The sequence below is a fragment of the Anomalospiza imberbis genome, chromosome 9 (genome assembly GCF_031753505.1).
Source record: "Anomalospiza imberbis isolate Cuckoo-Finch-1a 21T00152 chromosome 9, ASM3175350v1, whole genome shotgun sequence".
Lineage (NCBI taxonomy): Eukaryota > Metazoa > Chordata > Aves > Passeriformes > Viduidae > Anomalospiza > Anomalospiza imberbis.
Genome location: NC_089689.1, coordinates 29,785,604 through 29,802,169, shown reverse-complemented (window position 1 = coordinate 29,802,169; position 16,566 = coordinate 29,785,604). Strand labels below are relative to the sequence as shown.

The 16,566-nt window shown below is 43.8% G+C and overlaps 1 protein-coding gene and 1 long non-coding RNA gene across 2 annotated transcripts in view; one reads left to right on the top strand and one right to left on the bottom strand.

The window, feature by feature from the left end:
• Positions 1-16,566, top strand: part of LOC137478891 (uncharacterized) — a 369,499-nt gene that overhangs the window by 223,267 nt on the left and 129,666 nt on the right. The gene's annotated exons all lie outside the window — the stretch shown is intronic.
• Positions 1-16,566, bottom strand: part of CACHD1 (cache domain containing 1) — an 86,156-nt gene that overhangs the window by 37,191 nt on the left and 32,399 nt on the right. Inside the window, exons 3-4 of the mRNA XM_068198958.1 lie at positions 12,478-12,626; positions 2,645-2,751 (exon numbers count right to left, since the gene is read on the bottom strand). Coding sequence (XP_068055059.1) covers positions 2,645-2,751; positions 12,478-12,626 — 256 coding nt within the window. The remainder of the gene's footprint in view (positions 1-2,644; positions 2,752-12,477; positions 12,627-16,566) is intronic.

Here is a 16,566-nt window from a genome sequence, read left to right as displayed (position 1 = left end):
GCGCTACAGACAGCACCAACACAACAGCCTCAACACAAACACCCCAAACACTTCCCACACGGTTCATCCAGAGCCCAGTGCTCCTGCAGTCCTGCACTGCCCCAGCGTGTCCAGGCCTGTGGAAGGGGCTGACAGCTGGTCTGTGAGCCAGAGACAGCTGGAGAACAGGGTGATAAGAGACTTGTTTACCCCTGAAAGGGATTCTGTCAAGGTCATCAACATGGAAACCAAGAGGAAGAAAGGACAAACGGGGGGCCTGCAGTTGGACTTTGGCTGAGGACAGTGGTGGAGACTGCTCTGTGCCAATGAGCACTGTGTGGATTTGTTGTGGCCAATGAACAAGTATAAACTTTCTGAAAAGGTACAAAAGGTATAAAAGACAGCGTGCTGTTAAAATAAACAGAGAGAAGCCTTCTGAGAGGCATGGTGCTCTTCTGTGTCTCAGCAGTGACGCAGCTCCACCCCAACAGTGCCCTGCTGACCCTCCTGAGCGTCCCAAGGGTCACGCAGAGCCCTGGTGCTGGGGTTGGGCTGCTTGGAGTGGCTGAGGAGCAGGGATGGGAAGGTGGAACTGTCATCAGTCACAGCTGCGGCTGCCCCTGGATCCCTGGCAGTGCCCAAAGCCAGGCTGGAGCACCCAGGGACAGTGGAAGGTGTCCCTGCTGTCCCAGGGTGGCACTGGATGAGCTCTGAGGTCCTTCCAACCCAACCCCATCTGTGATTGGTCTCCCAGACTTGTTTCAAACACAACAAGGACCAAGGATATTCCTTGGCCTCACCTACACAAAAGTTGTCTCTTCACTAGGTGTGCACCCAGTACCAACTTTTGTTCCTCAAATAAACCACTTCCATCCCGCTTTCCTGCCCCAATCCACTCTTTCCGTCCCATTTCTCTCTTACAGACATTCCCTCCCTAATCAAAACCTCCCCCCAAGGCTGTTTCTGTAAAAGGAGAGCCAGAGGAGAGTCTGCTGTCAATAAATCCCTGCTCTTACTCTCCCTCAATTCCCTCTCCTCTCCTGCTGCCCTTTCTGCCAATGCCATGTTTTGAAGGTTCTCCTTTCATCAGGAATCTTTCAAGCCAGAGGCAAGGGAAGAGGAGGCACTTGAGCCTCACTGCTGAGGCAGGACAGCAGGAACCTTGAACACCCACTCACTCTATTTCTCTGAGAATTCAAACCAGAAATTTAAATTATGTTTACAAGAAACTGCAATTTGATTTTCATCACTCAAAAATAAGGAATATTTCTTGAATACTTTTTTAACCTCCAACTTCTGCAGCAGAAAAAGATTTTTATTTAATTTAATTAAAAACCATGAAGTGATTCATTGTATGTTTTGCTCTTACAACAGTGACTCTAAACTTGCCTTCAAAAATGATTCTGATTAATTAACAACTGCATGCGATTTAAACATTATTTTAATGGGTTGTTTGGGTTTGGTTTTTTAATAAAGAGATGAGTAAAACAAAGCCCAGCAAATCACATTGAGTGAACAAAGAGTGCCTGGCTTTAGGATGGAAAACACCACATAAATCATGGCTTGTCAGGAAATCAGCCTGGCCAGCAGCTGCATCCAAGATGTGGGATACCATGGATGGGATGGAAAAGAAGCTGTGGGGACTGCTCATTTTTATAGTCATTAGAAATCCAGAAAGCAAAGCTATAAGAAGAGAAACAGTAAAGGAGTTTATGAAAATTTGGGGTTCTTTCCCCCTGTTTGTTGCAGGATGGTGAGGGTGGAATGGCAGGGCTGCCGCTTCATCAGTCAAGTTAATGAAATAAATCAGCATTTTATTCCAAAAGACCTCTGCATGAAAATAAAATAAAATAAATCCCCAGTCTGCATTATTCCCCCAAAAGAATGAACAAACAAAACCTCCCCAAAATGAAATCCACAAAGTCTATTAATGTTCCCTAATTTACAACACTGAGCACCATAAAAAGTTGAAAAGTCAGATGGAACAGCTGGAGCAAAGTCTGACTAAACTCAACTGAAATCCCTGTATTAATCCAAACTGATTAGGATGAAAAAAAAACAAAAACCCTTGCTGCACCAGAGGCCCAAAAGTTGAATTTTTCAGGGATAAGACGTGTGTATTTTGGTTCTAAGCATATTTCTAAGTCCTTAAACGTGTTGAGAAAATGCCCTGACAGGACAAAGAAAGGAAATATTTTAAGATGCCCTCATATTTGGTCGTTTTTGCTTATCACTGCAAAGGCAGCCTCACATGGGCTGAACTCAGCTAAGAAGATCAGAGAAACTTCCCTGTGTGGCCCCTGCAGCAGCTGACACTGCTGATGCCAAAGCAGACAGGCCTAGGAAGGAGAAAACCTTGGGAAAAAAAAATAAAAAGGAAGAAATAAAAAGTGCAGAAACCACAACAAAATTATCCATGGTAGGCTGGAATAAAATCTTCATGACATTTTTATAAAGTACTTAGACTAAGGGCATTACTTTAGGTATCAGCTTTCAATCATGAAATCTCAAATTAAGAGCAGTGTGACACTTGCGAGGAGAAATAAAAGCTTGTTGCTATGGCAATCAATGCAAATTCTCTGTGCCAAGGAAATGTTCGAGTCTAATGGGAAAAAAGCCCTACAACAGAAGGAAAAAGCCCCCAAAGTAGAACTGTGCTGCTCACCAGAATTTAAGTCACGTCCAGGATTGAAGGCTCTGCTGTTGACAGTGGTGGAGAGTCGATCGCAGCTGATGGTTCTGGAAACGTTGGTGTTGAAATTCCCATCAAACCTGGAAAGACAACGAGGACCAGCAATCAAACATTATTTATTGAACCTACATTTACAATGGAAACATAGTTTTTTAATGTTTCAATGTAAGTAATTATTTATAGTAGCACAGAGTTGAAATTCCATCAAATATGGAAGGACAATCAAACCTACATTTACAATGGAAACACAGCTTTTTAAAGTTTCAGTGTAAATAACTATTAAGAGATTAGTGTTGAAATTCCAATCAAATCTGGAAAAACAAGAAAAAGATGCATGAAAAGATGGTTATGGAATCAAAGAAGGGTTGGAAAGAACCTTAAAACTCATCCCAGTGCATCCCAACACCTTCCACTATCCCAGGGTGCTCCAGCCTGGCCTTGGGCACTGCCGGGGATCCAGGGGCAGCCACAGCTGCTCTGGGCACCCTGTGCCAGGGCCTCACCTCCCTCCCAGAGAGGAATTCCTTCCCAATTTCCCAGCCAACCCTGCCCTCCTTTGCCTTAAAGCCATCCTGCACATCCTTGTCCCAGGTCCCTTCGATCTCCTGCACTGTCCTCGCTCTCCACAGGCAGGAAGAGGAACGGACGGACAGATGGACACCAAGGTCTCCTGTCTGCCCTCGTGCTCAGCCCCAGGCTGAAGATCAGTCTGGGACGCTCTGAGAGACCCAAAGCAGCCAAACCTGGAGCTCTGCACGGGCTCATCCCCTCTGCTGGAGCTCTTTGTTGACATTATTGGCAGCTTCCTCCCAGAGAACTTCCCAAGCTCTCTCTGTCAAGGAAAAGACATTTCCCAGGAATGCAGCTCTTGGATGGAGGCTATGGCTTTTCTTATCACCCTCAAAATGTAACCACTTCAAAAAATCGCAGCTCTTTCCAAGAGAGCAAAACTGCTGTTGATTTTTTGTTGGCTGAAGAATCTCCAGCCTAAGATTGATTGATAACGGATGGGTTCCACAAAAATTGTGTTTGTCTTGGGGCAAACCCAAAAAACTGCACATTAAACATCTCCATCCTAAAGAAATATTTCCGAGCAAGGCTGAGGAACAACCCCACAGTGAAAAATAATGACTTTTCTGGATGTAAACGGATTGTCCCAGAGCTCCCATCAAAATCTATTAGTGATGGCAACAGGATATCTTGTTAGCAACCAACATTATTCATTTATTGCATTAAAATGCTTCAACATGCTCCAAAAATCATCCAAGGCCTCAGCTCTTCTCAGGAAGCCACTGTCAGTTACCCACCAGGATGATGAATTTGTGGATGCCTAAATAATCTGCGGCGGAGCTGAAGAAGGAAACAAAAAAAAATCCCTGCAGCCCAATCCCATCCCTCCTTCTTACAGCAAAAAGGAAATACAGTTCATGGGGAAAAAAGTATAAATAAAAGATGAAGAATTGTTTTCAGTCCCATAAACTAAAGACCAGAGCTAGCAGCCTTGAGCAAGGGCTGCCCTAGACTGGGCTAGGTGGGCTGTTTGCCCCAAATCCCTTCTCAGCTGCTGTTTGCCTTAAAATTGACTTTTTGCACCTTGCAATGGAGTGGTTCTGGTTCCACGGCACAAGGACCTGGAGGAGAGAGCAGCTCCCATCACAACTGAAAACCAGGCCCAGGAACTGGCAGCACTGTGGCAAATCTACATTGCAATATTTGTCATCATTTTAATGGCACTGGAGAATTTTCCACGTGCTTCTAGGTTTCATTCAGAGTGAATTATTAATATATTTAAGCATCCTCCCCATTAAAGCCACAACTAAAACCAAAGCCCCAGCACTGCTAAGTGGCCTTTCCAACCAGTGTTTGAATTCTTAGCTGTAAATACTGGTTTTACCTTTCCTGCCACGTTTGTACCTCACACATTTTCCCCTCAAGTTTCAAACTGTACAGACCTTCCCATCACTCACTTTGGAAGAAGTTAAAACATCAAAAATATTTGTTTTTTAATATCTGGAGACAAGCATTGACCAGCACCTTTTCTCTGCACAGAGCAGACAATTTTTACCAGTGTCTCCTTAAACTTCTGCCTCCCTTATTTTTTACCAGTGCCTCCCTAAATTCTTACCTGTCTCCCCTTTTTACCAGTATCTCCCTTAATTTTTAACTCTCTTAATTCTTAACTGTCTCCTTTAATTTTTACCAGCGTCTCCCTTAATTTTTACCAGTGTTTTCCTAAATTCTTACCTATGTCTCCCTTAATTTTTACCAGTATCTCCCTTAATTTTTCACAGTGTCTCCCTAAATTCTTACCTGTGTCTCCCTCAGTTTTAACTCACGTTTCCCTTAATTTTTACCTGTCTCCCTGAATTCTTACTACTATCTCCCTTCATTTTCACCAGTGTCTCCCTAAATTCTTACCACTATCTCCTCTAATTTTTAGCAGTATCTCCCTTAATTTTTCAGTGTCTCCCTAAGTTCTTAACTGTGTCTCCCTTAGTTTTAACCCGAGTTTCTCTTCATTTTCACCTGTGTCTCCCTGAATTCTTACCACTATCCCCCTTACTTTTTACCAGTATCTCCTTTAATTTCCACCAGTGTCTCCCACTTTTGCCAGGAGCACGACTACACGGCGGATAAAAACCTCTTGAGATTTCACCCAAAATATTCCAGATGACAACACTTAGAAAACCCTCCAGAATCCTCATCAAAAACCCCACACCAAAATTAGGAAGCTATAATTTTGAGGTTTTTTTTTTTTTTTTTACAGATTTAAAGCCAATAAAAGACATTGGCTGAGATCCACTTCCAAGACAGCTTCCTCTACCCCATCCCCCTTCTCCCTCTCTTCCTGCTGGATTCCCTTTAATGAAGAAGGGATGGAAGCTGCATCCCGAGGGAGCAAACAGAGCCGCCACTCCCACTTTGATCTGGTCCCCACGGAGCTCCACGCTCCCTGCCTGCCTCCCCAGATCCTCCCTTGATTGACGTTGGCTCTGATGTGCAAACTGCTTTGAACTTCACACATGAAATTCCCATCAGGCCGCGCTCATTTTTATTCTCCTTCAACAGGATTTACGAGCGGGAGACGGGCGAGCGGAGGAGATAAAATGAATTTGCAGGAGCTTTGAATCTGACATCAAAACGGAGCTCGAGTGAGCTCCAATTGGATTTTGCTCGGCCTGAATTTACAGTGTAAATCAACTTCTTTTGTGTGTTTGGAGTTTAGGGAAAAACTAGGGAGATGTGGATAAAAATGGCACTTGAGCAGCTGCTCAGGGCTTCATACTGTTTTAATACTCATTTTTTCCTTTTCTCTCCATTCATACTAATTCAAGCTGACATTAATATGCAAATGAAATTACATAAGTTCACTCAAAATTCAGCGTTTCCTTTGAAATTCCCAACTAGGCCTTGTTTGCTTGATTGCAAGGCAAGATTTTAACTCATATTTTACATAAATACTTAAATATTTAAGGGTTCCCACTGCATCTAAACAGAATGCTGGAAAACAATGTTTTTATGAATAAATTCAACCAAAAAAAAAAAAAAAAAGTTACTGATGGTTTAGTTACACAATTTCTTCTGTTCTTCTGGCAAGGCACCAAAGTTGTTCCCATTCTTTCAAGTATTCTTGAAAAATCCAAGTATAGCTGCTCTCAGCTGTAAAGAGAATGTACTATTGGAAGGAGGATTCAACTCAGGAACACAAACTATTCCCAACCTCACTTTTTCACAAGGAATTTCTATTCCAAACCCCATTTTTTTCATGAGAAATTTGGCCACATTAGAAGTAAAAGCAAGAGCCTGGGAGAGAAATTTCCTAAATACCTGCTGCACTTTATGGACAAAAGCTGCCAAGGCCAGGACTGTGCACAGTCCCTACATCTCCTAGAACCCCCTGGGCTGTACTGCCGCCTGAAACTCTGTCAGAACAGCAAATACATCTTAAATTTCATTTATTGTGGCCCCCCCCAGTCCTCCTCTGGAAGTGCAGCTCTTCAGGTACTGCAGCAACCCAAGAACTGAACGGGATTCCTGTTATCTCCCACTTAAGTGCTCCGGAGAGGAAAGATAAACACAGAAAGAGCTGTGATAAAATGAACTGCAATAGCAAATATTTAACCATCTGTTGAAAAAAAAAAAGCAAAAACCAGACCACTTCTGAAGGCAGTATCACAGCCAGGGAGTAAATGATTTTCAAATAGAGGTTTGTAAACTCCCTTATTCAAACAGTTCCATTCATGTTTGCAATGCACCACTGCCAAGTAGGGTGTTTTACCAACAAATATTTCTCCATTCCAGCTCCTTCCACAAATCTGGATAAATGCATTCCCTAAGCTCTTATCAGCATAGTTAAATAAAGAGCAAAAACAGATTTCCAGCTGCCTTGCAAGGCAGCCAGAGTGGGAGCATTAATGAATGCCAGTGCCCCTGAACAGATGGATTTTGGAGACCTGGGGCAGCTTCCCATGAAAACCCAGCAGTGAAATCCATTTGTGGCCTCCAGGGTAGAAGGGGGATGAAAAGGCAGCACACAGGATCCATGTCCAACAAGGAGGAGCAGTGAGGGACACTGGGGCAGCCTCCTGGAGCTGCCACTCTCTCCCTGCTCACACCCCACAGAAACTGCACTCCCCTTCTCCCCCAGAGCCGAGGACACGAAATGCTGGAGCACATCAGAGTGCTGGGTCTTAAAACTGGGCAGAGAGGAGGATCAAGATTAGCTCGGGGAAGACTTCTTGGCTCCCTTTAAAAGCATCACCTGGTTTTTGTTGGAAAAGCTGCAGGAACAGCTGCATTTCCTCACAAATGCATCTGAATAATCTTTTTTATTTTCTGGAAGGTGATCCTACTGCAGCCACTGCTGTGTTAGAAACCACTGGCAGGTGCTCTATGGGCCCTAACACAACCAACTTCCCTGGCCAACTGGAACTACAGAAAACCACTTCTGGAAGTCTCCCACAAGAGAGCATCAATCACAACTTCTCCAGAAAAAGACATTTTGTGTAATGGGTAAAGACAAATACTCAACCATTACCCACATACCCGACTTATTCTTAGAGTGGAAGGAGTTTGATTTCCTTTCATCTGCAAATATTCAGTATCGACCACCTGTTTATCTGCCTGTTGCCATCCAGGCCAGCAACATCTCTATGAATAAAGTTATTTCAGTCATCACTGCCAAGCCTGACCATGCAGACCTGCAAAGGTAGAACCCCCTAATGCTTCCAAACCTGCTTCCCAAAACTCAATCCTTAAATCCCTTTTTAGAGACTTCTCACAACTGACACGCATCCCAGAAGTTCCCACTGCAGGTACTCAGGACTTTTGATAAATAAATTCTGTTTATTCTTTCCCTCCCTTCTTGGTGCTCCATCAACCCATTCCAGATCCAAGATTCCGTCAATGCCTGCTGAGGCCTTTCAGGCACAAAAACTAGGAGACTCTAACTTGTACACAAAGGTATTTATCCTCTTCAGGAGAGACACTTTAATTAAAACATCACCTGGTAAATCACCACCTGAAGCCATCGTGATAGGGAATGTCTGGAGACAGCATGAAATCTGTTCCTCATGGCTTATTCAGCCACCTGTGCTGGTGAGGAAACACAAAGGCTCGTTTTTCCAGCAGGGATTTCTTCCAGGATTAGAAGATGCACCTCACTTGACATCCATTTTCCTTATCTCCCATCAGGTTGCTAAGAGCCCGGAGCACTTTATCCAGATTAACTCTGTCTGCTTGGAGCAGCCTCTTCCCCAGTGCCTGGGAAAAGGAGCTGGTCCCTGGTGCCCAGGTCTGGTCCCAGGGACACAAACACAGCCTGGATGGTTGGGCAGGCACCGATTTCCACCACGTGGGAAGAGCTCGGAAAGCTCTGCTCCCTGCCTGCCCCTGTGCCATTCCAGAGCTTCATCAGGTAGAGCTGAAAATGCCAACAGAGATCATTTCCCTTTGGAGAAAGGATCAGCAAAACCAAAGGAGAAGGGGGGAATTTTGAATGAATTACACATGGGACCTCTGAGCTGCCTGAGATGATGTGATTTATTTTCCTTATCTTCCACACAGGCAGGAAGGGTGAGCTGGGCTCACATCTTCACTGCATGGCTCAGAAGGTCACAGGACCTCTAGTCACAAGACCTTTTAAGGGTTTATTAGCCATAAAACACTGCCAACAAGGATATTTATGCTTTTGACCCAATCCTTACATATTTGGCCTCATGGACTCATGCTACAGTGTGAGCTCCCTTAGCCAGTCATGCTATGGCACACAAACCCACAGTGCTGCATTCTAAACTCCTTGTTTACTCCTGTAATTACTTTTATTTTGTCTGTATCTTAAACTCTAAAACTCTCAACTTTCTTTTATTTAGCTTAACGTGTCTCTGCTTTAAACTCTAAATCCACATTCTCACTTCTAGCACCTCAATCTGGGAGCCTTTTCCAGGGGCTCGGGTCAAATCCTGGGTTTAATTCCAAGCTTTGGCTCACAGGCCCAAAGTTCTGAGAGCTTTGGATTCCAACAGGGGAACACAAGTCCCTGCCCTGCTCACCCCTCCTCGGCAGTCCCTGCACATGGATTTAGGCTTGGGATTATTTCCCTGTGCCCAAGCACATTTAGAGACTTTGGTAAAGCAGCTGAGTGTAATTTTATCAGGAAATGTTTGTTGAATTAAGGCCTTGCCAAAACCACTTGATAGCCACCAACTGTGCTGCCTCATCCACTTGGGTTTGCATATTCCAATTTATTTCTTTTCACCACTTTCCAAACCAAGGTAGTTCCATTGCACAACCCTGCCTTGGAGGGGGCACAAACACAAAGCTGCTGGTCTTACACCACTGAAACCAGAATATTTAAGGTACAAAACAGCAACCAAAAGCACAGTCAGGCTGGGAATTTTAATCCAGACTGGAATCACACGGAATCTCGCTCATTTGGGCTCTTCACTGCAAGAGCCAACACCATGTAATGGCAATAAAATAAATATTGCTTTCCCTGTCATATCTCACTACTCATTAGACAAACAATTTGAATGCCAGGTTTGTTTTCTAACCCAGTTTGTGCTTCGTTAGGTCCTGTTTTCTATCATTTATTTATAGTCACCAGGTGTGGAAATCTCACAGTTTATCCCAAGCAACATGGCAAACCAATGCTTGAATTTTCAGGAGAAATACAAGCAAACTCATGGATAATTTTCTTAATGGTAACAACAAACTGAAGCCAGCAATCCATTTAAAAAAAAAGAGAATAATAACAATTTAAAAATCCTTTCTCTACAGAATAGTTCATCCAACCCAAGTTAATTTTCCCCAAACCAATCCACACTTGCAGCATTCCCAATTCAATATCAATAAGCTGGACAATAAGAGGCTGAGCACCATGGGACAAACAGCCTTAAACACTGTGGGGAAAACTTTCAAATCTACCTAAAAATACCTGAAAATACACTGTAGATAATGCACTTCTGACACTGTTCTTGCCCCACATGTTTGCCCAAATGAAGAGGCCACATGAGGAAACAGCCAGAAGAAGAACACAAAAATAAAAATACCTAAAATTATCAGGTAGATAATGCACTTCTGACACTGTTCTTGCCCCACATGTTTGCCCAAATGAAGAGGCCACATGAGGAAACAGCCAGAAGAAGAACACAAAAATAAAAATACCTAAAATTATCAGGTAGATAATGCACTTCTGACACTGTTTCTGCCCCACATGTTTGCCCAAATGAAGAGGCCACATGAGGAAACAGCCAGAAGAAGAACACACAGAGTTCAGGAGCTGTAACACAAACATTTCACAACCCTCCGGAACGAAAACCACAGCCCTGAGGACTCAGACATGGCCAAGGCACAATCTGAGGCAAAGGATCTCATGGAAAAAGTGATTTTCACAGACAAATCTGGGTCTTTTTCCCCGTGACCTCTCCTGCAGCAACAGTTAATAAATACTTTAACCAAAAAATTATAATTATTGTTGCTGTAACACCAACATTAAACATTTTAAACACCAAGGACAAGCTGTTATCAGCAGTAGCACATCCAATTTAACTTCCTGCAAGTGCAGACCCAGCTAGTCCACGAATTAAACATGGAAGAATTCAAAATATGATCACAATATCCAAGGGAATCAGCTTCTTTCCTGATATTTTACCCAAAATGGGGCATCTCCCAGAAAGGTGATGCCACAGGGAAAGAAAATGGAAAGAAGAGCAGCAGATGGGAGAGGCAGAAAGGGGAGGGAAACTGAAATGATGGCAGAAGCATTTAGATAAATCAGGCAATGAACAAAGCAGGGAGCTAAAACTTGGACGTTTCAAACAGAAAACACATTTTTACGTTATTTTTTTTGTCTTGCAGATGATTTCCTACAGAGAGCACTGGGTCCAATGGTCAGACAAGCCTCAGCCAGGTCTTGCCAAGGTCCAGAACATCCTGCAGCTGATAAACTGGTCTGGGAACCATTTAATTATTGATCCAAGCAGCTAAATAATGAGAATCACATTGTAGAGCGTGCATGAAGAGCTGTGCAAACAGCAAATTCACCCCTCTGCTTTGCCAGCTATTTGTGTTTTAAACCTTTTACTGGGAAGGGTTCTTATGCAAGTTCACCACAGGTAATGAAATTTCTAAAGGACTTCCAAGATATGTAATTTTGGAGGACAAAGTGAAAATGAATTCAATAAATTTTCCAGACTAAAAGCAAACTTCTCTTTTTAATGGAAAATGAGGTCACACTGACAAGGGGGTGATAAATCCCATTTCTCCTTCCTCTCAGCCCTTGCTTGGAAGGTGCTCCTGGTGATTCCTGCATGAATTTTGTGATCAGAGGGCCGAAAGGTTTTCAAGCACAAAGAATTCCTGACCCTTTTGTCCACACTGCCAACAGCCTGGATGTGGCAGCATTTTCCACAGGCACCTAGTCCAGCAGGAACTGCAGAGAGACTCCAAACCTGTGCCCTTGGAGTCACCTGATGACCCAAATTACCTTCCCCCCTCTCAAATGTTTTTAAATCAGACTGAGATACAAACAATAACAATCAGTCTGTAATCAAGGTTTGCATAAATAGAAAGTTACTCTTGTTCTTTTCAAGCCCACATGGAAGTAAATGTTTTAAGTGTTCGCCATTTCAATAAAGTTGCTCCTCTTTAATTGGAAAAATTAGGACTTCAATCACACCTTTTACAGTTAGAAAACCCAAAGAAATTTCTGCAAATATGTAGCACAACAGAAATGATTAAAGACAACAAACTGCCTGGATTTAGCCTACTCAAAACTCCTGTATTTAAAACCAAACCAAAGTGAACACGAACAAATGCAGTTTCCAAGCAATGGGGTCGATTTCATTAAACCTCTGCTATCAAACAGCAGCATGTCAGCCTGATTAAACTGCAGCACAGAGCTGTTAGCATGTGATGGACCGACCAACTCGTGATTTTGGCTACTTCAAAGGAGAGAAAAAGGTCCCATGACCAGCCTGAGGAGAGTTATTCAGGGCAAGCAGTGCCTCAGTGCAGAAACGGTGTCTTGGATCCAGACAGACTCTTTTTATACAGAACACTAGGAACAAACTTTCTTCCTTTTATTGCTTCCAGCTGATTCCCAGCTCTTGTTTAAAGCCCACTATTAAACACTGGTGTGGGAGAGATGTGGACGAAGATGAGGACAAGATAAGAGGCACCTTTGGAGTTTGGCCTTCTCCGTTTTTACCCAAAGTAGCAGAAAACTCAGGCTACTTTGCAAAGAAACCTTCATTTTCTTTGCAGATTAAATGGCAGCATGAGGAATCCCAGAATTTCATACTCACTCCATCATGGATGGGGGGATGGTGCAGCAGTCCTGGATGGCAGTCAGGGGTGAGGTGAGGTGAGCAGTGTATGAGGCTTCCACGACCTGCTTGTTCCGATTCACAACGTCCAAGTAACGGTTGAACTTCTCGCGGATTTTTTTTGCCAACTGAAAAAAACATAAGGAAGTTTAAAATCAACCCAGTTTCTCTGTATTACCCATTCCTTAACAAGCAATTAAAACCTGTGTTTTCAAAATTAATGATTTTCTGCTGGCAATTACTTCAAAGCTGGTGTGATCTGAGGGCTGGTGGTGCCTGTGGCACCTCTGCCCTCTCCATGCCAGGCAGATTCCAGGCCCTGGGAAGGGCTGAGCCTGCTGGGACACATCCCAGGCTGTTGGAGTGACTGTGCTGCCACAGATGAGCTCGTTTGTGACCCTTCATTAGGCACTTCACAACGAGCCTGACTAATGACTGCCAGGGAAAATGGGAAAGGAAAAACCTGTGGCTGCTCCTGGAGCAAGCGTGACAGTGAACACAGTTACCAGGAGGCATCAGGTTTTATAGGGAACATTTACTGAAACTTTCACTCCTGGTCTTTCATCAAAGGGAGGAACTGATGAAATGGATCAGGCTTTTTTTTTTTTTTTTTTTGCTCTGTATATTCTGCATCCCTTTCACACCAACCAATAATATACTTAATATTCAGTCAGACACACCCCAAATGAAAGAACCATCTCTTAAGCAACAGACAGAGGTGTTGAATAATCAGAAATACTGTTCTGCATTTCTGCAAACTTCTCCAGAGCTAAATCAGCTCCTCAATCCACAGCACTCCTCTCTCCTGCTCCCTGCACACCCCAAACCCTACAGGGATGATTTAACAGTGCTGCTGCTTTTGTGTGCTGGCAAACAGCCCTGGATTCTCCAGATCCCCTGGACTAACAAATGTCTCTGCTAACTCTTACCAACAGGCCGTTTTGTCATGATTTACGCGGCTCTGTGAGGAAGGAGGCCGCGCTGATAACAGCACTGCTCTGCCTCCCTGTTCCAGGGAATGCTGTGCCCCGTGACAGGTCTCCAAGGAGCACAGGTTTAACAGGACCCCGCTCAAATGACTTGCAGAATTACACCTAATTAGGTCTGTGGAATGATTTATTGCCAAGGCACCAGAGGACTGCTAATGGGCTCCTCCATGTTAGACATCCAGCACTGTTAAATTGTTCCCAGTTGTTAGGATAATAAGCTGTTGGGGAGATCTTTTCCTGATTTCCAGTAAACTTTCTTTTTGTCTGGCTGTACCCCTCAAATGTGTTCTTTAGAAGCAGATTCTCCTGGAATTGTTTAAAACCCACCATTAAACACTGGTGTGGGAGAAATGTAGAAGATGAGGACAAGGTAAGAGGCACCTTTGGAGTTTTGCCTTCTCTGTTTTTATCCAAAGCAGCAGAAAACTCAGGCTACTTTGCAAAGAAATCCTCATTTTCTTTGCAGATTAAATGACAGCATGAGGAATTCCAGAATTTCATACTCTCTCCATCATGAAGGGGGGATGGTGCAGCACTCATACAGCACAAATTGTTTGTGTTCTCAAACAAACACAAGCCAAGTTTCCTAAATCAAAGCACTTAGATTTGGTGGGTACAAAGTTCTCCTCTCAGGCTGGGCAAATGAAATGCCAAGGTAAACCAGATATTTGAATCTGAGATTTCTCTCTTGGTTTCCCTACCTGAAATCAGGAAGAGGGGAGAGAGCTGAAGTTTGCTGAGCATCACTAGCAGTCATAAAACCATCAGAGGGCCCCAGAACAAAAGGCCTGTGGTTTGGAATCAGAGCTGCTCTCTGATAAATGAATGCTGTTCAAGCCGAGGGTTCGGTGTTGATGAGTTTTCACCTTCTAGGTTGAACGATAAAAGCACCCCACAGCCTTTGAATTTCACCCTGCTGTGCCGAGTCTAAAGATCTGACAAATCTGTTTTTCAGAAGATCCTGTACTTCAGAAGCTGACAAAAAGCAAATGCTTTGTTCCCAAACTGTCTCCCATGGAAAAACCTCTGAATGGCTCAAAGTCACTCCGTTATTTTTCTGAAATGGGATCCAGCGCCTCGGTCGGGGCGGGGAGTCAAGTGCGTGTCAGCAGCGAGGGATCTGAAACCTCCCAGAGCTCCAGACACCATTCCCTGCCCACAGCTGGAAGATCTGACTCTGTCTAATCCAAAGAACTCTAAAAATATTGCCCTCTGATACCACGACAATGCTCCCAACAATCCAAACCACTTCAAAACCAGCGAACTCAATAAAGACACCAAGGGCAAGACAATTCAAAAATAATTTTCTGTTGAAAATTTCTTCAAATGAATAAACTGTGATAAGAAACTGAGGGTAACACACCAATAAAATACTAGAAACAAATGGTTCTAATTAATCAAATTGAGAAGTATCACCCAGATGAAGTCTAACAAAACAAAGTTTTCTTCCATAGTTGGGCTTCACTTCCCTCCCAAACTTTATTCCCTCTGCAGGGTGATGCACTCAGCTGCTGGAGCCTGTCACAGTAAAAGCTGCAGGCTTAAATCACCTTCTCCTCTTTCTAAATAAAAACCTGAAGTTTTTATCCAGCACATACCCTGCTTTTTTTAACCTGCCTGAAGCTGGGGAGCTGCTGGATGCTGATGGATGCCAGACCCACAAAACCTCCGAAGTAGAGAACGAGAGATAACAAATAATGAAAGGACAGAAGACTGAACTATGAAACCATGCTTACATAATTGCTGAAGCATTTTTAAGGCAAAATGGAAAATTATGCCCCCAGTCAGGCACAGGAAAGGGGCAGGGGTGTCCCACACCTGGGTGGGTACCAAGTGTGACAGACATTTCCTGATCCCACAGAAATGCTCCAATTCACCCATTTTAATAGAGACTGAAATAAATCTGGATACCTTAAGATTGACATAAAAAATTAGTATCCCACACAAAGTGCTCTTTGCCTCATCTCAAAAACAACAGCAAGGGGACGCCTCCGAGGGCGTTTTTCAGATTTCTGTGTTTTCTCCTTAGTTTTAATAAACAAAGCAATGAGCAGTGATTGCTCTCTGTGAACAGTGCAGCCATTAGCCCTGCTTTCCCTGGATTTCCTCTGGCAGCTGACACGCAGCCAAAGCCCTTGGGTTTGCAGACAGGTTGGACTGTAACACCTGTTTCTATTACTGCAGCACCCCTGGGTAATGCACTTCAATTGTCACCATCTCCACTGACAACCTTTCATCACAACATCACTGAGCTCCTCTAATTTTCCCAGAGACATTTCCCTCATTTGCATAGTTCCCTTGAGCTTTTTTTTAAAGCTTCTTCCCCCTCAAAGCTCCACAGCTCTGAAGTCTTCCCTTTGCAGGGTGCTCTGAGGGAAAGCAGAGCTCCAAGGTGAGGTTTTATTTCTGGCTGTAGCTTGAAAGCCAAGGTATTTTTCATGTTTCCAAGCCTGTATATAAAATATGCATCAGTGGGGTTGACAGGCAGGGATGCCAGGACGGACTCATAGCCAGGGATTTAACACTGTCAAGCTCCTTGGAAATGATTGCTTACACATGGAAGAGCTGAGTTAGAATTTTGAGTTTTAAATTCCCTCTGTAAACCAGAAAAATCTGGAAGAAAGCACCTCTCTCCAACACCCACCAGGCATTCATCCTGCTGCTGTATGACAACTGTGCATCCATGGGGTCCTAGTCTAGGAAACTTTTGATCTTATTTATTTTTCATCTATGTGGCTCTTGAAGAAACCCTGTCAGGGTTTTGTATCAACCCTGAAGAGCCAGAGGTGAGCAGGGACATGGCTCAAGGAAGGACCACAGAATCACCTCCAGCTCCATCTCACACCTCTGTTTTAACAGATTCTAACCATTCATGGAATCCTGGAATGGTTTGGGTTGGGAGGGACCTTAAGGACCATCTTGTTCCACCCCATCATGGGCAGGGGGGACACCTTCCACTGTCCCAGGCTGCTCCAACCTGGCCTTGGACACTGCCAGGGATCCAGGGGCAGCCTCAGCTTCTGTGGCCTCCCCACCCTCACACGGAAGAATTTCTCCCTAAAATCCCATCTAAACCTCC